The following is a 26,191-nucleotide window of genomic DNA, read 5'->3' as shown; positions in this document are numbered from 1 at the left end:
GGCGTTGGTCGTGACAATGACCCACTCTGGTCTACGGGAGGTCACCCCTTGTGACATGTTGTCCAGGGACAGCCACCAACGGAGTGAGTCTCTGTATAGTCCCCATTCCACAGACTGAGCATACACAGTTGTAATGGTCTTAGATGAATGCGCGCAAAAGGAACTATGTCCATTGCCGCTACCATCAAACCTATCACTTCCATGCACTGCGCTATGGAAGGAAGAGGAACGGAATGAAGTATCCGACAAGAGTTTAGAAGTTTGGTTTTTCTGGTCTCTGCCAGAAAAATCCTCATTTCTAAGGAGTCTATTATTGTTCCCAAGAAGGGAACTCTTGTCGACGGAGATAGAGAACTCTTTTCCACGTTCACTTTCCTCCGTGAGATCTGAGAAAGGCCAGGACTATGTCCGTGTGAGCCTTTGCTTGAGGAAGGGACGACGCTTGAATCAGAATGTCGTCCAAGTAAGGTACTACAGCAATGCCCCTTGGTCTTAGCACCGCCAGAAGGGACCCTAGTACCTTTGTGAAAATCCTTGGAGCAGTGGCTAATCCGAAAGGAAGCGCCACAAACTGGTAATGCTTGTCCAGGAATGCGAACCTTAGGAACCGATGATGTTCCTTGTGGATAGGAATATGTAGATACGCATCCTTTAAATCCACCGTGGTCAAGAATTGACCTTCCTGGATGGAAGGATTGTTCGAATGGTTTCCATTTTGGACGATGGAACCTTGAGAAACTTGTTTAGGATCTTGAGATCTAAGATTGGTCTGAACGTTCCCTCTTTTTTGGGAACTACGAACAGATTGGGGTAGAACCCCATCCCTTGTTCTTTTAATGGAACAGGATGAATCACCTCCTTGAAAGGAATGTCAAGCAATTTGTTCTTGGAAGACGCATCCGCTGACCAAGATTTTAACCAAAGCGCTCTGCGCGCCACAATAGCAAACCCAGAATTTTTCGCCGCTAACCTAGCCAATTGCAAGGTGGCGTCTAGGGTGAAAGAATTAGCCAATTTAAGAGCACGAATTCTGTCCATAATCTCCTCATAAGAAGAAGAATTACTAATAATCGCCTTTTCTAGCTCATCGAGCCAGAAACACGCGGCTGTAGTGACAGGGACAATGCATGCAATTGGTTGTAGAAGGTAACCTTGCTGAACAAACATCTTTTTTAGCAAACCTTCTAATTTTTTATCCATAGGATCTTGGAAAGTACAACTATCTTCTATGGGTATAGTGGTGCGCTTGTTTAGAGTAGAAACCGCCCCCTCGACCTTGGGGACTGTCTGCCATAAGTCCTTTCTGGGGTCGACTATAGGAAACAATTTTCTTTAAATATGGGGGGAGGTACGAAAGGTATACCGGGCCTGTCCCATTCTTTATTAACAATGTACGCCACCCGCTTGGGTATAGGAAAAGCTTCGGGGGGCCCCGGGGCCTCTAGGAACTTGTCCATTCTACATAGTGTTTCTGGAATGACCAGATAATCACAATCATCCAAATTGGATAACACCTCCTTAAGCAGAGCGCGGAGATGTTCCAACTTAAATTTAAAAGTAATCACATCAGGTTCAGCTTGTTGAGAAATTTTTCCTGAATCTGAAATTTCTCCCTCAGACAAAACCTCCCTGGCTCCCTCAGACTGGTGTAGGGGCCCTTCAGAAACAAAATCATCAGCGTTCTCATGCTCTTCAGTATTTTCTAAAACAGAGCAGTCGCGCTTTCGCTGATAAGTGGGCATATTGGCTAAAATGTTTTTGATAGAATTATCCATTACAGCCGTTAATTGTTGCATAGTAAGGAGTATTGGCGCGCTAGATGTACTAGGGGCCTCCTGTATGGGCAAGACTGGTGTAGACGAAGGAGGGGATGATGCAGTACCATGCTTACTCCCCTCACTTGAGGAATCATCTTGGGCATCATTTCTACATTTTTTATGACATAAATCACATCTATTTAAATGAGAAGGAACCTTGGCTTCCCCACAGTCAGAACATAATCTATCTGGTAGTTCAGACATGTTAAACAGGCATAAACTTGATAACAAAGCACAAAAAACGTTTTAAAATAAAACCGTTACTGTCACTTTAAATTTTAAACTGAACACACTTTATTACTGCAATTGCGAAAAAGTATGAAGGAATTGTCCAAAATTCACCAAAATTTCACCACAGTGTCTTAAAGCCTTAAAAGTATTGCACACCAAATTTGGAAGCTTTAACCCTTAAAATAACGGAACCGGAGCCGTTTTTATATTTAACCCCTTTACAGTCCCTGGAATCTGCTTTGCTGAGACCCAACCAAGCCCAAAAGGGAATACGATACCAAATAATGCCTTCAGAAAGACTTTTCTATGTATCAGAGCTCCACACACATGCAGCTGCATATCATGCTGTTCTCAAAAACAAGTGCGCCATACCGGCGCGAAAATGAGGCTCTGACTATGATTAGGGAAAGCCCCTATAGAATAAGGTGTCTAAAACAGTGCCTGCCGATATTATTTTACAAAAAATACCCAGATTAAATGATTCCTCAAGGCTAAATATGTGTAAATATGATCGATTTAGCCCAGAAAATGTCTACAGTCTTAATAAGCCCTTGTGAAGCCCTTATTTACTATCTGAATAAAAATGGCTTACCGGATCCCATAGGGAAAATGACAGCTTCCAGCATTACATCGTCTTGTTAGAATGTGTCATACCTCAAGCAGCAAAAGACTGCTCACTGTTCCCCCAACTGAAGTTAATTCCTCTCAACAGTCCTGTGTGGAACAGCCATGGATTTTAGTAACGGTTGCTAAAATCATTTTCCTCATACAAACAGAAATCTTCATCTCTTTTCTGTTTCAGAGTAAATAGTACATACCAGCACTATTTTAAAATAACAAACTCTTGATTGAATAATAAAAACTACAGTTAAACACTAAAAAACTCTAAGCCATCTCCGTGGAGATGTTGCCTGTACAACGGCAAAGAGAATGACTGGGGTAGGCGGAGCCTAGGAGGGATCATGTGACCAGCTTTGCTGGGCTCTTTGCCATTTCCTGTTGGGGAAGAGAATATCCCACAAGTAAGGATGACGCCGTGGACCGGACACACCTATGTTGGAGAAATTGCTGCTCTATCTGAATCATGAAAGAAAACATTTGGGTTTAGTGTCCCTTTAAGTGTTTGTGTGCTATACCCCTTTATCGGTAGCTTAAATAATCTGTTGTTCAAAATGTCCTCTCCTCTATCTAGGTTTTCTGCACATTTGGAATATTCTCTCCTCTTCAGTGATAGTTGGGTTAGCATTGCTGAAAAGCCAGTAGGGAGACTGAATGTTTGATAGGCTATAAATTAACTTTAAATTCCCTGCCTTAGGGAGCTTAAAGCTCTATAGGATTGTACTCTTATAGTACAATAAGATTTCCACTAAATAAAATTCTAAGCTGAAGGAGCGTCTCCAATAGCTGGGCCATGAGAAAGTTATTGTTTATTCCATAACCAGATTCCCATCAGGAAAGTGCAAGTTACAGATGAATTGGTGGTAAAAGCAATAATATTAGAGGGGAGAGAAGGGACACATAGGGGGCTCTCTCCACGGATATTCCCCACTAGAGTAGGAAGTTCTACCAACCACATTTAGTATCCGCTATCTATGGCTTGTGAAGCACCACTAATCCCAAGGCAAGGCAGGGACAGCCTGATTTTCCAGGGTGCCCTAGCGATTCTGTTTTCTACACGAAAACAGATATGTGTATAATAATTATGTGTGAGAGGTTTTTAAAGGGACAGTAACTTCCAAATTAAACTTTCATGTTTCAGAATGAAAATTGATTTTTAAAGAACTTTCCAATTTACTTCTATAATCTAATTTGATTTTGTTCAATCTGTATGCTTTGTTGAAAAGCATACTTAGGTAGGCTCAGGAGCACAATGCACTACTGGGAACTGGCCTCTAAAGGACATTGTTTCATGAGCCAGGTAGCGCATACAATTTGAAACAACTTTCCAATTTATTCATGTTATCAAATTGGCTTCATTCAGTTAGTATCCTTTGTTGAAGGAGCAGCAGTGCACTACTTGGAGCTAGCTAAACATATCTGGTGAGCCAATCACAAGAGGCATATATGTGCAGTCACCAATTAAACAGATTCCAAGGGAATTGCAATCTAATGGGTTATAAAGGAGAGAATTTTCTCAAACATGCAGAAAACCTGGTCAGACATGGGATAGGTACACGTTATAGATCATGGTAAAATGAGATTGGTGACGTATTAGTTCACTTACAATTTTGTTGTGGATTCAAATTTCTTATGCCCATAATTTATCCAAAAATGTAGCACATTAAAATCCAACTCTTTTTGTCAATGATCACATCGATGTTTAACAGTTTGACGTTACACAAGATCCTCCTTGGACCTTTCATCAAACTGTTATCTAGTAATTCATGGAGATCTGTTACTCACAGATCTCCATTAATTACTAGACGACACATCACATTACCTGGTTTTAGCCCCCCAATGGTACCCAGCAAAAAATCCTGAACCTCTTGATCAGCACTCTTCTATTCTCTAGAAGAAAATGACTAATTCCTCAAAAAACGAAATACATGTGTTCTTAATGAATGTGGTAACTAAACTAACTTCTAAATACACGTGCTATAATGAACATGGTAGCTAACTGGGTTTTTAGGACTCGGGGTCATAAAGATAGTGTGATGTCATTTTCACAATGCTAGAGGCCTGTAAGGTCAACTATGGCTTTAATAAACATTGTATCCTCACGGATATAAGAATTCTTGTTTTCCAGTTTGGAAAGAGGACAGAAAAGCGGACAGCCACTGGCAATATTCATGTCACTGACTGGCCGCTGGAAGGAAGAGGAAGTGATATCTGGTCTGAAGGCATCAATGACATGTTCACGGTTGTTTTGATCCAGTAACATCAAAGTGACCTGAAACCAGAACAGATATTTAATGATAACATACTACATAGCTGGATATGTAGTTAGCATGGCTGTCTAAACCTTAAAGGGTCATGAAACCCCAAAATGTTCTTTTATGATTGCAATAGAGCATACTATCTTAAACAACCTTCAAATTAACTTCTATTATCTAATTTGCTTCATTCTCTTGGTATCCTTTGTTGAAAAGCATACCTACGTAGGGTCAGGAGCTAGCGGCTGATTGGTGGGTGCCTCTTGTGATTGGCTTATCAATGTGTTCAGATAGCTCTCAGAAATGCACTGCTGCTTCTTCAATAAATTATACGAAGAAAATGAAGCAAAATTGAAGGACATTGGAAAGGTGTTTATAATTTTATGCTGTATCTGAAAGAAAATATTTAGGTTTCATGTCCCTTTAAGGGAAACAAGAGTATTAGAGGGTCGCAAACATATAAGCAATTTGCGATAGCATTATTTTAGAGCACTGGTTTTCAAACCTGTCATCAGGACTTACTAACAGGCCATATTTTCAGGATTACCTCCTGGGTAAGAACGGGTTAGTACCCATCTGATTATTTCACCTGTGTTCCAGTTCAGATATGGTGAAACTCTGGCCTGTTATGGAGGCCTGAGCACAAGTTTGAAAAACCAGAGTTTTAGACTCTAGAGGAAAGGTTCATAAATACAGAAACGCTTCTTGCATAAGAAACTGTAAACAAAAATACTGGTACTAAGTAGATGTGTGATCTATCATCAGAATCTACCAATCTATAATGTCTGTAACAGCATAAGAGTGTGCTTACTCATTCTTACACTCTCAGCCTGTATATTAGACTTGGCTGCTTATCATTGCAGAAAAAAATATCTATTTGCTGCTAGTTTGTGGCTGAGTGACACTATACTGTACACAGATATAATATTGATATAAATAAATACACATAGAGCATGCAATTTACTTCTATTATCTAATTTGTTTTGTTCTGTTAATATCCTTTGATAGAAAAAGGCTCAGGAGCTGCTAAGTGGTGGCTGCACTTTAATGTCTCTTGTCATTCGCTCAGCTAGTTTCCAGTTGTGCATTGCTGCTCCTTCAACAAAAGATACCAAAAGAATAAAAAAAAATGATAATAGAGATAATTGGAAAGTTGTTTAAAATCATATGCTCTATCTGAATCATTAAGGAAAAAGTGTAAGTTTTCTATCCCTTTGAGCAGGACCATGTTTGAATGACAGTTTTAGCTTTCAGCATTGAATGAGTCCACTTTTAGGTGAATAACTGACCTTCTGATTAAAAGGCCAACGCAACAAGGCATCGCTGGGCCCCCTCATCACCACGAAGAAGAGAGATATGTGTGTTCCCCGTCCTGTGCCATCACCATTTAGGTAGACCCGGAGACACATTTTGTAGCCGTATTTGTTTGTATAGAAAGCTAAACATGGGATAGAACCATATAAATTATTCTTCAGTTGATCAGAGATATTGTTTTACAGTAGATCATGAAAAACATAATTTATGCTTACCAGATAAATTCCTTTCCTTCCTGGCAGGGAGAGTCTATCAGGCCCATTTATCAAGCTCCGTACAGAGCATGAAGGGCCGTGTTGCTGGCGAGTCTTCAGACTCGCCAGAAACACAACTTATGAAGCAGCGGTCACAAAGACCGCTGCTCCATAACCCTGTCCGCCTGCTCTGAGCAGGCGGAAAGGAATTGCCGGAAATCAACCCGATCGAATACGATCGGGTTGATTGACACCTCCCTCCTGGCGGCCGATTGGCCGCGAGTCAGCAGGGGGCGGCGTTGCACCAGCAGCTCTTGTGAGCTGCTGGTGCAATGTTAAATGCGGAGAGCGTATTGCTCTCCGCATTTAGCGAGGTCTTGCGGACCTGATCCGCAGTGTCGGATCAGGTCTGCAAGCCCTTTGATAAATGGGCCTGCATGACTTCATTCCTTAAAGTTGGGAAATACAACACCTGGCCACCAGGAGGAGGCGAAGACACTCAGCCAAAGGCTTAAATATCCTTCCCACTTCCCCTATCCCCCAGTCATTCTGCCGAGGGAACAAGGAAAAGTAGGAGAAACATCAGGGTATAAAGGTGCCAGAAGAAATAATATAAAAAGGGAGCCGCCCAACAAAAATAAATTATGGACAGAGTAGTGGACTCTCCCTGCCAGGAAGAAAAGGAATTTCTCTGGTTAACATAAATTATGTTTTCCTTCCATAAGGCAGGGAGAGCCCACAACTTAATTCCTTACTTTTGGGAAAACTATACCCAAGCTCCAGAGGACACTTAAGGAATAATGGGAGGGTACAAAAAAGAGGCAGACCCTATTCTGTTAGCACCACAGCCTGCAAAACATTTCTCCTGAAAGCTGCTTCAGCCGAAGCAAACACATCAAACTTGTAAAATTTAGAAAACGTATGTAAGGAGGACCAAGTAGCCGCCTTACAAATCTGATCCATAGAGGCTTTGTTCTTAAAAGCCCAAGAGGAAGCCACTGCTCTAGTGGAATGAGCTGTTATCCTCTCAGGAGGCTGATCCTGTATCAGCAGATCTCTATGACAAGGTAACCTCCACTAAGGAGATGAGGATATCCCCACCAGATCCGAAAACCACGTCCTTCGCGGTCACAATAGAACAATCAAAATCACTGATGCTCGCTCCTGCTTGATGCGAGCCACCACACGAGGGAGAAGCGGTAATGGAGGAAAAAGATATGAGTCTCAACCTCCATGGTACTGATAGGGCATCTATCAGTTCCGCCTGAGGATCCCTCAACCTCGACCCGTACCTGGGTAGCTTGGTATTGAGGCAGGATGCCATGAGATCTATCTCTGGAGTCCTCCACTCACTGCATATCTTGCAAACACCTTGGGGTGGAGAGACTATTCCTCTGGGTGAAAGGATTTCCTGCTGAGGAAGTCTGCTTCCCAGTTGTCCACACCCGGAATGTGGATTGCTGACAGCGTACATTTGTGAGTCTCCGCCCACTCTAGTATCTGAGATACATCTCTCATCGCCAAGGGACTTCTTGTTCCCCCCTGATGGTTGATGTAGGCAACCGAGGTTATATTGTCTGAGTGGAATCTGATAAACTGGGACGAACCCAGAAGGGGCCAAGCCTTCAAGGCATTGAAGATTGCCCAGAGTTTCAATACATTGATCGGAAGGGAGGACTCCTCCTGAGTCCACAGCCCTTTTGCCTTCTTGGCACCCCAAAACGGCTCCCCATCTGGAAAGGCTTCCGTCCGTAGTCACAATCTCCCAGGACGGTCTCAAGAAGAACGTGCCATGGGAGAGATGATTTGGAAAGAGCCACTAAGAGAGTGAGTCTCTCGACAGGTTGTCCAGCACAATTTGGTGACAGATCTGAATGGTCGCCGTTCCATTGTCTCAGTATGCATAGTAGTAAGGGTCTGAGACAGAATCTGGCAAAGGGAATGATGTTGATACAGAACACCATGAGTCCAATCACCTCCATACACTGGTCCACTGATGGTCTCAAGGAGGCCTGGAAGGCAAGACATGCAGTAATTGTCTTGCAACATCTCTGATCTGTGAGAAATATTCTCATGGATATGGGGTCTATTATTGTCCCCAGGAAATTCACCCTTGTACTTGGAGTAAGAGAACTCTTTTCCAAGTTTATCTTCCATCCATGTGAACGAAAAAGACTGAGAAGGGACTCTGAGTGTTCTTCCGCTAGACGAAAAGATGGTGCATGTACCAAGATATCGTCCAGGTACGGCGCTACTGCAATACCTTGTGTTCTGGCAACGGCTAGAAGAGCCCCAGAACCTTCAAAAATATCCTTGGAGCAGTAGCTAGGCCAAACAGAAGAGCTATAAACTGGAAGTGCTGGTCCAGAAAGGCAAACCTGTGTATCGGAACGTGAAGGTATGCATCCTTCAGGTCTATTGTGGTCATAAACTGTCCTTCCTGAGGAAGGATTGACCGTACTGTGTATATCTTGAAAGAGGGAACACTCAGAAACTTGTTTAGGCACTTTAAGTTCAGAATTGGAAAAAAGTTACCTTCTTTTTTGGAACCACAAAAAGGTTTGAATAAAACCCCAAGCCTCTTTCTGCTGTAGGTACCGGGACAATTACTCCTAGAGAGGAGAGATCCCGTACGCAACCTAAAAAGGCAGTCCTCTTTTCTGGTTTTGTAGACAGTCTGGAGAGTAGGAATCTGCCCCTGGGCGGATGAGATTTGAATCCTATCCTGTATCCCTGAGATAAAACCTCCAGGACCCAGGGATCCTGTACATCCTGGAACCAAGCGTCTGTAAAAGGAGGCAGTCTGCCCCCTACTCAATACGATCCCGGATCGGGGGCTGCACCTTCATGCCGATTTGTTCTCGGCTGGCTTCTAAATCTGTTTACACTTATTCCAAGACGGAGCCGGCTTCCAAGTACTCTTGAGCTGCTCGGACTTGGATGAGGATTGCTGTTGTTGTGATTTGTCAGAACCGATGGACAATTGCCATCCCTTAGGTCTATTCTTCTTATCCTGTGGTAGGAAGGCACCTTTCCCTCCAGTAACCGTAGAAATAATGGAGTCCAGCCCTGGACTGAATAAAATATTCCCCTTGAAAGGAAAGAAGTCTGGATTTAGAAGTCATATCAGCAGACCAAGACTTCAACTAGAGAGCCCGGCGGGCTAGGACCGCAAAGCCAGAAGTCTCTGCATATTTGTGTCACAGATGAAGGAGTTAGCAATTCTCAGAGCTTTAATTCTCTCCTGAATATCCTTGAGGGGAGTTTCCACCTCAGTGAGCTACGACAGAGTGTCGCACCAGTAGGTAGCTGCTCCAGCAACCGCGGCTACAGCTGCTGCCAGTTGAAATAAAAACCCTGTATGTTGAAACATCTTCCTCAGAAAAATTTCTATTTTCTTATCCATAGGCTCTCTAAAAGAAGAACTATCCTCCAGCGTAAAAATAGCGCCATCCACCTTAGGGATGGAGCCCCACAAATCTAATTGAGAGTCAGGGACCAGGAAATCATTTTTTATAATTAGACGAGGGGGAAAAAGAAGTTCCTATTATTTCCCATTTGTTACTAATAATGTTCACCATTTTAACTGGCACAGGAAAAGTCAGAGGGACCTTCCTGTCTTCATAAACCCTGTCTTATTTAGGGATATTAGGTTCCTCAGGGAGTTTAGCCTCTGGAATCTGTAGTGTAGACAGAACCTCCTTTAGATTTAAAATTAAGCATCTACATTTTTTATTAAAGGAGGGTTCCTCCGCTGAAGGAGGTTTAGAAACTGAAGTTTCCGACTAAAGTTACAGAGGTTAACTCATCCTCGAATAGCTGGGACATAGTAGCTAAATTCGACAAATATTTAGATGACTCTAGGTCAGGAGTACTATGTTTAACCTTTCTCTTACGTTTGGTAGAGGGAGGTAAGGCACTCAGGGCCGTAGACACCGCCGATTGTAACTGCGCAGTAAAGTCCGCAGGAAAAAAGCCCCCTCCAGATGGAGGATTAGTTGAGCCACGGGGAACTGCATGTGAAGCGGGTAATGTAGATAGGGTAGTAATCTCTCTGGACACAGATTCCTGAGAGGTAGACGGCTAAGAGGGGCTAATAGCGCAACGAGTATTAGCAGGCTTGTCTCCCTTCTTAGACTTTAGAACAGTGCTTAGGCAAATGGAACAAAATTGAGCAGGTGGGCAAACCACGGCCTCCTCACAATATAAACAGGAATTATTAATCAGTACAGAAGGAGCGGAACCTTTTAATGTAGTATCAGAGTCCTCCATAGCAAAGTATATATCCACAGAAAGACAGACAAAAAAACGCTTATATTAAAAAAAACTGCACCTTTATAATCCCAATGGCTGTGGCACTCACTACCTCCTAGACCCAGACAGCTAACAGTGAAAATGATCTCCTTAGGAGTGATGTCTGCAGCAGGATCATAGGAAAATGAAAAGACCGCACCCGGTCACGTGGTGCGTAGGTCAGGACTTCCCCTGCTATGAAAAAGGCGCTAAACTATTATAAGCTGCGCAACACTCAAATACAAAAGTGAAACCTGTTTGTTCCAAGCCAAAAGCACACAGTCTATGAGCTCAAAAAACTCTCACATTAACCCTGTGACCCTGTATAGCAAAAGTGTATATATATATATAAAACGGTCTTACCCTCCATGATTCATGCTGTAGAACAGGCAAAGCCTCTCAAGTGTGACAGTCTTGCAGCAACGCTCTGACATTGACTTGAGTGTGTAGCAGCAAGCAGTGAAACTCGTCAACACTGATTGCTCAAGAGCTGTTACGTGACAGTCTGGATGGGTTCGCAGAAAAACTTTCCCTGCTTCTCCAGACTCGCAGTGAAACTCGTCAACACTGATTGCTCAAGAGCTGTTACGTGACAGTCTGGATGGGTTCGCAGAAAAACTTTCCCTGCTTCTCCAGACTCTAACTTTCATCAATACTCTCACTAAGAGGTTGACATGATTACTTAAAACTCCAGTCCTTTCTTGAAGGGAACATACCCATTACAGGACTATCCAAATCTTCTGACACTTCTCTGCCACCTCCTATAGTGACGAAAAGCAAATAATGACTGGGGGATAGGGGAAGTGGGAGGGATATTTAAGCCTCCTCCTGGTGGCCATGTGTTGTATTTCCCAACAGTAAGGAATGAAGTTGTGGACTCTCCCTGCCTTATGGAAGGAAAGAAATGTTTAGGGAGCCTTTCTGCATTAGACCAACAGAGCTAACTCTAACCCTGGTAAGAACACAACTTGCTCAGCAGGAAATGTCTATTATAATAGTTTACTATAAACCTTGTATATTTAGCCAAATCATATTACATTTACAGCTAAAGGAACATCCATGCAGATTAAACTAGAGAAAGGGGGCATATTATTTCCACACTTCATCAGCAAATGTTATACAATATACAGATAAATATAAATCTCAGTCTAATTATATTGTGAATGTTTGTGATATATTCTACAAATAGACATTCTAGAGTAAAAAGTATGTCCAAATGTTGAAGCACTTAAAAGTTATGCGGAACATCTGTTAAAAGTTGACTGGAAAATATCACTTGAACTTTCTCTATGTAAAAAAGAAAAAGATATTTTACCTCAACATTTCCTAAATATTCACACCCCACTGTAAAATTATTTTAAGCAGCCAATCATTATGCTAGTCCCAGGATTTGCAAGGGATTATGATTCTGGCATATGCAGGCACAGTCATGTTGTTTTCCTATTCAGTTCAAGGAATATATTTTCTCTCACAATTTCCCCACACCCCACTGTAAGGGACTTTAAATATCCAATCAGCAAGCTTGTCCTGGGACTTGCAAGGGAAGGTGAATCTGACATGACTGAACTTAAATTTCTCACTATACAGAACAGGATACTGCAATCCCAGCCTATGCAGTAAGAACTTTCCATTTTGTGAGAATGAAGCGACTCATTCGTTTCAAAGCTAGAAATTGTGCCATTTTTACAAAACTTCTTTTACAGTGTGAGAAATATTGAAACGTCCCACAAATAAAAAATAAATAAAGCTGTAGCCATGAGAGATACTAATATCCTGTATTGTTGATATTGTTTCTAGACCAAAACGTCAGTTAGAAAAAAATGCATAATACACAAATATACTGTATACCCATAATGCCCCAGCTCAAAATGTATGATAATTCATTTACAAGTTTTGATATTCTTTAGTTATTAAATCCAATTTTTTTTCTTTCCTGGTTCAGATAGAGAATACAATTTTAAACAACTTTCCAATTGACTTCTATTACCAAATGTTCTTCATTCTGTTGGTATCTTTTCTTGAAAAGCATACCTAGGTAGACTCGGGAGCATCAATCGATTACTGTGAGCTAGCTGCAGATTAGTGAATGCACATATATGCCTCTTCTCTTTGGCTCACCTGATGTATTCAGCTCCTTCAACAAAGGATATCAGGAGAATGAAGCAAATTTGATAATAGAAGTAAATTGTAGGCTCTATCTGAATCATGTAAGAAAAAAAATGTTCACGTCCCTTTAAGAAGTGAAGAAGGTTCATTTTACACATGTAAACTGCGACTCATTTAACACTGTACAACGGTATTGATACAAACATCTGTATTGTAAGATATGGACCAGCTGAATGGCCATTGTATTGGTGATTTGCATTTCTCGAGCTTGATACTGGTAAGTTTCTGGTAACTTGACAATGGGTATCACTGGTAACTTTATTTATAATACGAGCGCACAGTTGCTCGCAGTATCTTGCACAACATACAGCGCCACATGTAACAAAGGCCTTTATATTTCCCAGGCAAGACTAGAGAGCATAACAAATATAGGGCAGTGATTTGTAACAATGTTGTCTTCGAAAATGATCACTTACGTGGAGAAAACAAAGCAGGACACCGGCCAACAATGGCCTCTTGCCGTTTTTTGTTAAATTCTGTGATCTTCCATATAAATATGCCATCGTAGGTAGACAGTTCTGTTTCCTGTAGCCGTCGTTCCATATCTGTTATCGTTAACTCCTTCTGACCCAAGGATCTTTCCAACTGTCGGACCTAATAACATGGATAGAATTTGTAAGGATTGCTTTAAAGGACCAGTAAATACTTTTGCAGTTGCATAATCAACATACACAAAATAAAAAGACAATGCAATAGAACTTACTTTGAATTTCAAATGACTATTAGATTTGTTCTTGGCAAATTTCAAACGTGATTCCATTTTCCTCCCCCTGTATCATGTGACAGCCATCAGCCAATCACAATATGCATATCTGTAAACACTGTGCACTCTTGCACATGCTCAGTAGGAGCAGGTGCCTCAGACAGTGTGTATATAAAAAGTTTGCACATTTTGGTAATGGAAGTAAATTAGATTTTTTTTTTTTATATAAACCTGATCTGCACTGTCTTATTTCACAAAGTGTAAAGCCACTCCAAAACCTCATGATAACAAGGTACTGGATTTATGTTGGATTGTAATGACTTTGAATTCAAAAAGTCTAAAAGTCATAAACACTAAGGGCAAGATTACAAGTCGTGCGGTATGTCTTTTCCAGACACAATATGGTCTTTTCGCAAGCAATTTTCATTGCCCTGATATTACAAGTCTTTAAAAATCTTTTACGCAACAATTCTTTCCGCACTCGAAGAGCTATAGTGAACAGTTTTCCGCAACATAAAAGTTTCACAAAACCCTTCAAAAATACATTATTAAGTACACTTACACTCATATTAACATTGTCTACTAAAATATATATATATATATAAAAAAAACATAATTTATGCTTACCTGATAAATTCCTTTCTTCTGTAGTGTGATCAGTCCACGGGTCATCATTACTTCTGGGATATTACTCCTCCCCAACAGGAAGTGCAAGAGGATTCACCCAGCAGAGCTGCATATAGCTCCTCCCCTCTACGTCACTCCCAGTCATTCGACCAAGGACCAACGAGAAAGGAAAAGCCAAGGGTGAAGTGGTGACTGGAGTATAAATTAAAAAATATTTACCTGCCTTAAAAACAGGGCGGGCCGTGGACTGATCACACTACAGAAGAAAGGAATTTATCAGGTAAGCATAAATTATGTTTTCTTCTGTTAAGTGTGATCAGTCCACGGGTCATCATTACTTCTGGGATACAAATACCAAAGCAAAAGTACACGGATGACGGGAGGGATAGGCAGGCTCTTTATACAGAAGGAACCACTGCCTGAAGAACCTTTCTCCCAAAAATAGCCTCCGATGAAGCAAAAGTGTCAAATTTGTAAAATTTGGAAAAAGTATGAAGCGAAGACCAAGTTGCAGCCTTGCAAATCTGTTCAACAGAGGCCTCATTCTTGAAGGCCCAAGTGGAAGCCACAGCTCTAGTAGAATGAGCTGTAATTCTTTCAGGAGGCTGCTGTCCAGCAGTCTCATAAGCTAAACGAATTATGCTACGAAGCCAAAAAGAAAGAGAGGTAGCGGAAGCTTTTTGACCTCTCCTCTGCCCAGAGTAAATGACAAACAGAGAAGACGTTTGTCGAAATTCCTTAGTTGCCTGTAAGTAAAATTTTAGAGCACGGACTACATCCAGGTTGTGCAGTAGACGTTCCTTCTTTGAAGAAGGATTTGGGCATAAAGAAGGAACAACAATCTCTTGATTGATATTCCTGTTAGTAACTACCTTAGGTAAGAACCCAGGTTTAGTACGCAGGACTACCTTATCCGAATGAAAAATCAAATAAGGAGAATCACAATGTAAGGCTGATAATTCAGAGACTCTTCGAGCCGAGGAAATAGCCATTAAAAATAGAACTTTCCAAGATAACAACTTTATATCAATGGAATGAAGGGGTTCAAACGGAACGCCCTGTAAAACATTAAGAACAAGGTTTAAACTCCATGGTGGAGCAACAGTTTTAAACACAGGCTTAATCCTGGCCAAAGCCTGACAAAAAGCCTGGACGTCAGGAACTTCTGACAGACGTTTGTGTAACAGAATGGACAGAGCTGAGATCTGTCCCTTTAAAGAACTAGCAGATAAACCCTTTTCTAAACCTTCTTGTAGAAAAGACAATATCCTAGGAATCCTAACCTTACTCCAAGAGTAACCTTTGGATTCACACCAATATAGGTATTTACGCCATATCTTATGGTAAATCTTCCTGGTAACAGGCTTCCTAGCCTGTATTAAGGTATCAATAACTGACTCAGAAAACCCACGTCTTGATAAAATCAAGCGTTCAATTTCCAAGCAGTCAGCTTCAGAGAAGTTAGATTTTGATGTTTGAAGGGACCCTGTATCAGAAGGTCCTGTTTCAGAGGTAGAGACCAAGGTGGACAGGATGACATGTCCACCAGGTCTGCATACCAAGTCCTGCGTGGCCACGCAGGTGCTATTAGAATCACTGATGCTCTCTCTTGTTTGATTCTGGCAATCAATCGAGGAAGCAACGGGAAGGGTGGAAACACATAAGCCATCCTGAAGTCCCAAGGTGCTGTCAGAGCATCTATCAGGACTGCTCCTGGATCCCTGGATCTGGACCCGTAACGAGGAAGCTTGGCGTTCTGTCGAGACGCCATGAGATCTATCTCTGGTTTGCCCCAACGTCGAAGTATTTGGGCAAAGACCTCCGGATGAAGTTCCCACTCCCCCGGATGAAAAGTCTGACGACTTAAGAAATCCGCCTCCCAGTTCTCCACTCCCGGGATGTGGATTGCTGACAGGTGGCAAGAGTGAGACTCTGCCCAGCGAATTATCTTTGATACTTCCATCATAGCTAGGGAGCTTCTTGTCCCTCCCTGATGGTTGATGTAAGCTACGGTCGTGATGTTGTCCGACTGAAACCTGATGAACCCCCGAGTTGTCAACTGGGGCCAAGCCAGGAGGGCATTGAGAACTGCTCTCAATTCCAGAATGTTTATTGGCAGGAGACTCTCCTCCTGACTCCATTGTCCCTGAGCCTTCAGAGAATTCCAGACGGCACCCCAACCTAGAAGGCTGGCGTCTGTTGTTACAATTGTCCAGTCTGGTCTGCTGAATGGCATCCCCCTGGACAGATGTGGCCGAGAAAGCCAACATAGAAGAGAATTTCTGGTCTCTTGATCCAGATTCAGAGAAGGGGATAAGTCTGAGTAATCCCCATTCCACTGACTTAGCATGCACAGTTGCAGTGGTCTGAGGTGTAAGCGTGCAAAGGGTACTATGTCCATTGCCGCTACCATTAAGCCGATTACCTCCATGCATTGAGCCACTGACGGGTGTTGAATGGAATGAAGGGTGCGGCAAGCACTTTGAAGTCTTGTTAGCCTGTCCTCTGTCAGGTAAATCTTCATTTCTACAGAATCTATAAGAGTCCCCAGGAAGGGAACTCTTGTGAGTGGAACGAGTGAACTTTTCTTTTCGTTCACCTTCCATCCATGTGACCTTAGAAATGCCAGCACTAACTCTGTATGAGACTTGGCAGTTTGAAAGCTTGAAGCTTGTATCAGAATGTCGTCTAGGTATGGAGCTACCGAGATTCCCCGCGGTCTTAGTACCGCCAGAAGAGCACCCAGAACCTTTGTGAAGATTCTTGGAGCTGTAGCCAATCCGAATGGAAGAGCCACAAACTGGTAATGCCTGTCTAGGAAGGCAAACCTTAGGTACCGATAATGATCTTTGTGAATCGGTATGTGAAGGTAAGCATCTTTTAAATCTACAGTGGTCATGTACTGACCCTCTTGGATCATAGGTAAAATTGTCCGAATAGTCTCCATCTTGAACGATGGAACTCTTAGGAATTTGTTTAGGATCTTTAAGTCCAGGATTGGTCTGAAAGTTCCCTCTTTTTTGGGAACCACAAACAGATTTGAGTAAAACCCCTGTCCCTGTTCCGATCGTGGAACTGGATGGATTACTCCCATTAACAAGAGCTCTTGTACGCAGCGTAGAAACGCCTCTTTCTTTGTCTGGATTGTTGACAATCTTGACAGATGAAATCTCTCTCTTGGAGGAGAGTATTTGAAGTCCAGAAGGTATCCCTGAGATATTATCTCTAGCGCCCAGGGATCCTGAACATCTCTTGCCCAAGCCTGGGCGAAGAGAGAAAGTCTGCCCCCCACTAGATCCGATCCCGGATCGGGGGCCCTCAATTCATGCTGTTTTAGGGGCAGCAGCAGGTTTCCTAGTCTGCTTGCCCTTGTTCCAGGACTGGTTAGGTTTCCAGCCTTGTCTGTAGCGAGCAACAGCTCCTTCCTGTTTTGGTGCAGAGGAAGTTGATGCTGCTCCTGCTTTGAAATTACGAAAGGAACGAAAATTAGACTGTCTAGTCTTGGCTTTGGCTTTGTCCTGAGGCAGGGCATGGCCTTTACCTCCTGTAATGTCAGCGATAATCTCTTTCAACCTGGGCCCGAATAAGGTCTGCCCTTTGAAAGGTATATTAAGCAATTTAGACTTAGAAGTAACATCAGCTGACCAGGATTTTAGCCACAGCGCCCTGCGTGCCTGAATGGCGAATCCTGAATTCTTCGCCGTAAGTTTAGTAAGATGTACTACGGCCTCCGAAATGAATGAATTAGCTAGTTTAAGGACTCTAAGCCTGTCCGAAATGTCGTCCAGAGTAACTGAACCAATGTTCTCTTCCAGAGACTCAATCCAGAATGCCGCTGCAGCCGTGATCGGCGCAATGCATGCAAGGGGTTGCAATATAAAACCTTGTTGAACAAACATTTTCTTAAGGTAACCCTCTAACTTTTTATCCATTGGATCTGAAAAAGCACAGCTATCCTCCACCGGGATAGTGGTACGCTTAGCTAAGGTAGAAACTGCTCCCTCCACCTTAGGGACCGTTTGCCATAAGTCCCTTGTGGTGGCGTCTATTGGAAACATTTTTCTAAATATCGGAGGGGGTGAGAACGGCACACCGGGTCTATCCCACTCCTTAGTAACAATTTCAGTAAGTCTCTTAGGTATAGGAAAAACCTCAGTACTCGTCGGTACCGCAAAATATTTATCCAACCTACACATTTTCTCTGGTATTGCAACTGTGTTACAATCATTCAGAGCCGCTAACATCTCCCCTAGTAATACGCGGAGGTTTTCCAGTTTAAATTTAAAATTTGAAATATCTGAATCCAGTCTGTTTGGATCAGAACCGTCACCCACAGAATGAAGTTCTCCGTCCTCATGTTCTGCCACCTGTGACGCAGTGTCTGACATGGCCCTAATATTATCAGCGCACTCTGTTCTCACCCCAGAGTGATCACGCTTACCTCTTAGTTCTGGTAATTTAGCCAAAACCTCAGTCATAACAGTAGCCATATCCTGTAATGTGATTTGTAATGGCCGCCCAGATGTACTCGGCGCTACAATATCACGCACCTCCCTCTGAGCGGGAGATGTAGGTACTGACACGTGAGGCGAGTTAGTCGGCATAACTCTCCCCTCGTTGTTTGGTGAAATTTGTTCAATTTGTACAGATTGATTTTTATTTAAAGTAGCATCAATACAGTTAGTACATAAATTTCTATTGGGCTCCACTTTGGCATTGCAACAAATGACACAGGTATCATCCTCTGAATCAGACATGTTTAACACACTAGCAAATAAACTTGCAACTTGGAAATACAATTCAATTAGAATAATATTAAAACGTACTGTGCTTTTAAGAAGCACAGAAGATCTATGACAGTTGAAAATTAATAAATTGAAACAGTTATAGCCTCAATCCTTGTAAACAACACAACTTTAGCAAAGGTTTAATCCCATTAGCAAAGATAACAAATTCTGAAAGCAGGAAACAAATTACAGAATAAACGTTTTTTATCTCAGTCAAACTATAATTCTCACAGCTCTGCTGAGAGAAATTACCTCCCTCAAAATAAGTTTTGAAGACCCCTGAGCTCTGTAGAGATGAACCGGATCATGCAGGGAATACAATGAGTTGCTGACTGAAATATTTGATGCATAGTAAAAGCGCCAAAAAACGGCCCCTCCCCCTCACACACAGCAGTGAGGGAGAACAGAAACTGTCAGAAAACAGATTAAGCAACTGCCAAGTGGAAAAATAGTGCCCAAACATTTATTCACTCAGTACCTCAGCAAATGAAAACGATTTTACATTCCAGCAAAAACGTTAAACATAATCTCTAGTTATTAAACAGCTTTATGTATTTCTTACAGTGTAATTCTAGTGAAGTACCATTCCCCAGAATACTGAAGTGTAAAGTATACATACATGACATTATATCGGTATGGCAGGATTTTCTCATCAATTCCATTGTCAGAAAATAAAAACTGCTACATACCTCTATGCAGATTCGTCTGCCCGCTGTCCCCTGATCTGAAGTTTACCTCTCCTCAGATGGCCGAGAAACAGCAATATGATCTTAACTACTCCGGCTAAAATCATAACAAAAACTCTGGTAGATTCTTCTTCAAACTCTGCCAGAGAGATAATAACACACTCCGGTGCTATTTTAAAATAACAAACTTTTGATTGAAGATATAAAACTAAGTATAATCACCATAGTCCTCTCACACATCCTATCTAGTCGTTGGGTGCAAGAGAATGACTGGGAGTGACGTAGAGGGGAGGAGCTATATGCAGCTCTGCTGGGTGAATCCTCTTGCACTTCCTGTTGGGGAGGAGTAATATCCCAGAAGTAATGATGACCCGTGGACTGATCACACTTAACAGAAGAAATATTGCACACAAAAGTTATAAGGGCTCAAAGATAGGAGATCTCGGGTGTTACGCAGGTATTTTACATTAACATAAATACACATGCATAGAGAAATATGGATTTATATGTATTGAGATATGTTTAACTGGAGTTAATGAAAAAAATTCACATTGCAATCTTATGCACATTAAACAATATCTGTTGGATTTTCAATGAGATATTTGCATATAGATTTCGAGATATCTAGACATATATATAATCATATACATATCTTGCTATGAATATATATATATATATATATATATATATATATATAATCTGTCCAAAAATCTTCACATCTATAGAGAGATTTATTTAGAAATAAATATAACATATTCTATTAACAAAACATTCTTGCAACATGAAATATTTGCATTTTCATGTACACTTTTCGAGAAGAATACGTCATGGACTTTGCGCAACAAATTAGGGTTTTTGTTATTTATTTTCTATTTGTCTTCTCCATTAACTTCTATGGGGGACTACGTGAACACACAAGCAATTGGGCTTTATGGATTACACGGGTTAACGCGTGCACAAAACAAGTTATTTTGCAACTTTTAATGCCTGTGCAACCCCAAATGCACAAAAACCTTAACGCGCGCTGTGTTTTCGTAATTGTGAAAAACGAATTTGGTGCACGACTTGTAAGGCTAGACACATTTATGTATTCAGAGTAAAGATTACCCTGAGAATATTATATATATATATATATACACATACACATATATTATTTTTATTTTAAATTCTAACAATTGGCAAAATAAGTGTGAAGATTTAGTGTGTGTAAAGCAGTAGGCACTGCCATGTTGTAACCTAGGTTTCCCTTATATTTTTTCCTCTACTTAGACCAATTAAGGAGAGATATGAATGTTTCTCTAGAGCAGTGCTTTCCAAACTGTGTGTCGGGACACACTAGTGTGTCGGCAGCAGTGTGTAGGTGTGTCCCTGCTTCAGCACAAATTTTTTTAATATTTTTTTTTGGTTTCTGACTTTCCACCTGCCTGCTACTCATATCACATGGTTGACACGTGATTGATACCTAGGGGGTCACAGATCATCTTAACCTATTGGCGCAGCTCAGTGGGAACTGAAACTATTGCCATTGGCGGCTTTGGCAGCACATTGGCTCCTGACTGCACGTGTAGTCTCCTCCATCGGCTCGTGACTGCACGTGTAGTCTCCTTAAATGGCTTGTGACTGCATGTGTAGTCAGTGAGTGGGACAGCAGTGTGTTTGCAGTGTGGGCAGTAGTCAATCGGACTCACTGAGCTCTGAGGGCAGCAGCTTAAATGCTGAGCTGAAGACAGAAGTCAGTGGGGTTTTTTTTGCAGCTAGCTCCCAGTAGTGCATTTCTGCTCCTGCTTTTGATATATGGATAGGAAGTGGAAGCTTAAAAATGCTTGATGATAAAATGTGAGTGTCTTTTTCTAATATTCCACTAAATATTCAGAAACCGTGTTCATCCCATGAACCTCATACATCCCATTAAAATAGTAAGTAGTTATTGGTGTTATTAAACTTTTTTAAATTCTTGCACATACATACATACTGTTACTTATACATAAATTATATAATAACTAAATGTATTTACGTGTCCATATCTCTTAAAACAAGTTAGTTTAACCTCCTTTTTGCTAGTACAACTGAATTACTGTGTCGCGAAATGATGTAGGTCTAAAAAGTGTGTCACCAACATTAAAAGTTTGGAAAGCTCTGCTCTAGAGTGTCACAAACAATGGCTGTGACAAATATAACAGGGTGAGGCTCGTATAGTCTGCTGTGCACTTCCAATCCCCTAAAATTGGAAAGCCCACACGTTTCAGAGTTAAATTGAAAAGTAGACAAAACAAATAACAAAAGTAACTGATCATAACCCACAGTCTACAGACCCATAATTTGACAGAACAAGGGAGGTTTAATAACATAACTTGGACATTTCAGACACTTATACATACTGTATATTCAGTCTTCTCCACAGAAAATGTTGCCAGCCGGGTGGTATATATAAAGTAGCCAGGTGGGGGCAGTGTAATATTTTCTAATATTCTATCATTTTCAGCTATCGAAAGCAAAAAATAATTGCATAATTTGACATAAATGTATTTAATGACAATTTGCACAATAAAAATTGAAATTTTTTAATACTGGCTAATTTTGGCTTAATATTGGCTAAAATTTTCGACGGGTGGTCAATAAAGCCAGCCGTGTCGTCAGTAAAATCAACCAAATGGGGCACCCGCTAAAAAGGTCCTGGGGAGAACACTGATATTAAAGGTGTCACAAAGTGAGGTTAGAGAGTTAAAGACCCCAGAGTGATATTAGAAAGTAACTTGGCACAGTAATGATTTGATAAACAAGGGTAAAACTCTATAGATGACGTCTGTAATCACTCACCTTGGCATTTAATACTTCTATTTTTTCCTGATCCAGGCGGTGTTGTTTTGTGAACTCTTCTGCTGCCATTGTGGTTCTTTCCACCTCTCTGTTAAGGACACACACAATATTCTCAAACGTTGTGGACTTCTTTTCCAGAAGGTCACATTGTCGCAGGAGATCAGACAGGTTACGAGAGTCAAAGTCTTTGGTTGGCGTCAGGCTGGCCAGGGCAGCTGGTTTGTCCTGCACGGACAACAAGCTAATGCGATACAACAGCTCTGATCGCCCCGCTTCGTGCTGCTGTACAAAATCCAATATTTTGGCCAGGTGGTCAGCCAAGAATTTATTTTCATGTTCCATACACTTGTCATTCTCCACCTGTGATTTGGATAGAATGTTTTGTCTTTAAATCAAGGTTTCATAAATATCAGTATCAGTAAATGGTAATGAACTGATAAGCCAGCCAACCCCACCCCCTTTTTAATGTGTAAGAAATGGGTACAGTATTTGTAAATAGATAAATGTATCTTTAAACAATCACAAAAGTTAGGAGACAGTAGTTAAATTGTAGGAGTTGTGAGTTTTGTGGGAATTTGACACAGAGGAGGGATTCTGCCTGTTTTCACCAGTTCTTAAGAGCCTGTTCATAAAATTTCAGAATACCACCACTATATATATATATATATATATATATATATATATATATATATATATATATATATATATATATATAGCCTCAAAGTTTCTTAAGTATTCATTTCACACTCCACTGTAAAGTGACTTTAAGCAACCAATCACAATGCTAGTCCCAGGACTTACAAGGGAGTGTGCATCTGACATGTTATTTTTCTGTTCAGTTTAAAGGGACAGTCAAGTCAAAATTAAACGTTCATGATTCGAATAGGGCATGCAATTTTAAACAACTTTCCAATTGATTTTTATCATCAAAATTGCTTTGTTCTTTTGGTATTCTTTGTTGAAAGCTAACCCTTGGTAGGCTCAAAAACTGATTTCTAAGTTGTTGAAACCTCCTTCTTATCTTGGTGCATTTTGACAGTTTTTCACAGTTAGACAGTGCTAGGTCATGTGTGTCATACGGATAACATTGTGAAAGTCTGTTCAAAGAACTGAGATAAGGGGGCAGTCTGCAGAGGTTTAGATACAAGGTAATCACAGAGGTAAAAAGTGTATTAATATAATCGTATTGGTTATGCAAATCTTGGGAATGAGTAATAAAGGAATTATCTATCTTTTTAAAAAATAAACATTTTCAAGTAGACTGTCCCTTTCAGGAAGTTTACTATGAAATATCACAAGATTTCAATGAAATCTCATTAGATCACAGGAAAGCAAAGGATGACCTTAGCACTGTTGATGCTGATTGGCTATTGTTTTTTTCAATTTGGAGCTTTACAACAGCTCTAACTGTTCACTGAGCACTTACTCTGGTGAGCTGAAGAAATATTAAGGTAAAATATCTTCCCTTTTTACATAGAGATGTTCAGGTGATATTTTCTAGTCGGCTTTTTACAGCTATGCTGCATCTCTTTCAAGTGATTTAGCCTATGAGTATTATGTCCCTTTAACATTCAGCGTAACTGAAAATCAAAATATTCAAATGCTGATTCTCACAGACCCAATGAGAAACAGCATTTGAATGTTTTTTTTTGTTAAACAAAATGTAACATTTGAATAGGGAAATTAACATTGTACAAGCATTTATGGTGAAATGCTTGTGCAATGCTGCCCCTGCTTACTGCTAGCAGGGGCTGTCAATCATCCCGATCGACAAATTAAGGAGCAGCGGTCTTATGATGGGGCATCCGCTGCTTAATAAATGGAGCCTAATATCTGTTCATTTTTAAGTCTGAGTATCAAGGTAAATTTCAAGGCCATGGGCGATTACAAGTAGAGAGCTCCTGAATACACTTCATTTTGCGCTGTAAACAAGCTATATATAAATAAATAAATCTATATATAAAATAAAGTAAGTAAAGAATGACTATGCTTTACTAACCTTGCAGCTTAAGATGAAGCCTGTGCTAACTGCATAGCTGAAATGTATAACTCAGCTAAATTACTGCAGATATTTAAATTCCCTCCATGTGTCCATTTGCAGGAAGGTCCCCAATCTGAAGTGGAAGATGCACCTGAAATTACTCAGACCTCTACCACTTATGCCTGCAAAGTACCCCCAATATCTCATATCTAGAGAATGCAAACGGCCACTTACCAGCTCTGTACAGCCAACCACCTGGTACCTGCACGGCACTTTACACCTCCCACATGATTTAACATGGTCTTGGAGCTAAAGAAAAAGGCACACAAGTTTTATTAGGCACGTCAAATATAATGGCAACAGTATGTAGTATAATTGCAAGTCCGACGTCTTCAAAAATAGATTTACAGAATATGATATATTTGTCAGTTTTTTTTATTCTGAGGCTTAAATAATTTTACAGATTGTGACTCTACTTTTCCACATGACATTTTTGTGGTTAATTGTTTTATGATAGACATAGTGATGTATTCAAAGCAAAGATTAAAGGGATACTGAACCCAAATTTTTTCTTTCATGATTCAGATCAGGGGCGTATTTTGGCCTAGGCCAACAAGGCCTGTGCTTAGGGCGGTAGATTTTTTTGGGGCGGCACTGTTACACCCTCTCTACTGTAGCTGAATGGGGGTTACGCTCTAGCTCCTAGCAAAAACTCAGTAATGCAGGATGCCACTCGTGCCTTAAAATTTAGCTCTGGCGCCCTGGCTTGGGTGCCCTGCTTTTGCAGGTGGTTTATGCTGCTGCCCGCCAGACACACATAACATTTTTAGCCTGGTACGGCTGGTTTACTGCAGCGCTTCAGCGTCTGTGCTAGGCAGACTTGGGCGGACCTTACTTGTGTGGGTGGAAGAGGAGGCTGTCAGGAGAGGATCTCAGTACGTTCATACAGAGCAGGTAATTAAACTATGGTTTTAGAATAAAAACTATTTTAATATGTGTCTATCGATATAGATATGGCGCCATAATTTCCTACCTTGTCCCTAACCTTTCTGACACATGCAACGCATGAAAAGCACAGGCAAAGGGAACCACTTGTGAATAACTTGTTTCAGTGAGGCCCATTTATTAAGCTCCGTATGGAGCTTGTGGGCCCGTGTTTCTGGCGAGTTTTCAGACTCGCCAGAAATAGCAGTTATGAAGCAGCGGTCTAAAGCAGGCGGACAGGAATCGCTACAATTCAACCCGATCGAGTACGATCGGGTTGATTGACACCTCCCTGCTGGCGGACGAAGAAGAAATAGGCACTGCCATGTTGAAACCTAGGTTTCTCTTATCTCATCTTTTCTTCTGAGGGCAATTAGGGATATTATAGAGTGTGCAACTGTGCAAACAATGGTTGGTGGAATATACAAATGTTAAAGTAATTTTATCATTTTAAAACATTTATTTAGCATTGCTATATTTTAAAAGTTTTCATTTGCACACTTTTTGTCTTCCATTGTCCTCAGTAGAAGAGACTAGACAAGGGGTAACTACTTTTTAACATGGCAGTACCCATTACTTCATAGAAACTCAGGAAAATTGGAAATTTCACAATGTAGGAAAAGGGGAAAAAATAAATAATGAAAGTCTCAAGTAAGTATTAAAGCACCATGATAGTCAAAAAATTAAAAGCTGTAATTTTAATCTTAGAGCATATATT

The 26,191-nt window shown here is 41.0% G+C and overlaps 1 protein-coding gene across 8 annotated transcripts in view; it reads right to left on the bottom strand.

Moving 5' to 3' along the window:
• The window catches only part of TRAF2 (TNF receptor associated factor 2), a 176,824-nt gene that overhangs the window by 29,066 nt on the left and 121,567 nt on the right, over window positions 1–26,191 (bottom strand). For 7 of the 8 annotated variants that reach the window (XM_053695783.1, XM_053695780.1, XM_053695781.1 and 4 more), the window contains 5 exons: window positions 24,724–24,798; window positions 22,509–22,868; window positions 13,305–13,482; window positions 6,211–6,359; window positions 4,706–4,938 (listed from right to left, as the gene is read on the bottom strand). In XM_053695783.1, coding sequence (XP_053551758.1) covers window positions 4,720–4,938; window positions 6,211–6,359; window positions 13,305–13,482; window positions 22,509–22,868; window positions 24,724–24,798 — 981 coding nt within the window. In that variant the 3' untranslated portion in view covers window positions 4,706–4,719. Of the gene's footprint in view, window positions 1–4,705; window positions 4,939–6,210; window positions 6,360–13,304; window positions 13,483–22,508; window positions 22,869–24,723; window positions 24,799–26,191 lie in introns of those variants that run through there. The other variant, XM_053695785.1, reaches the window with a different exon arrangement.

The sequence above is a fragment of the Bombina bombina genome, chromosome 12 (assembly GCF_027579735.1).
Source record: "Bombina bombina isolate aBomBom1 chromosome 12, aBomBom1.pri, whole genome shotgun sequence".
Lineage (NCBI taxonomy): Eukaryota > Metazoa > Chordata > Amphibia > Anura > Bombinatoridae > Bombina > Bombina bombina.
This window is presented reverse-complemented; position numbering and strand designations above follow the sequence as displayed.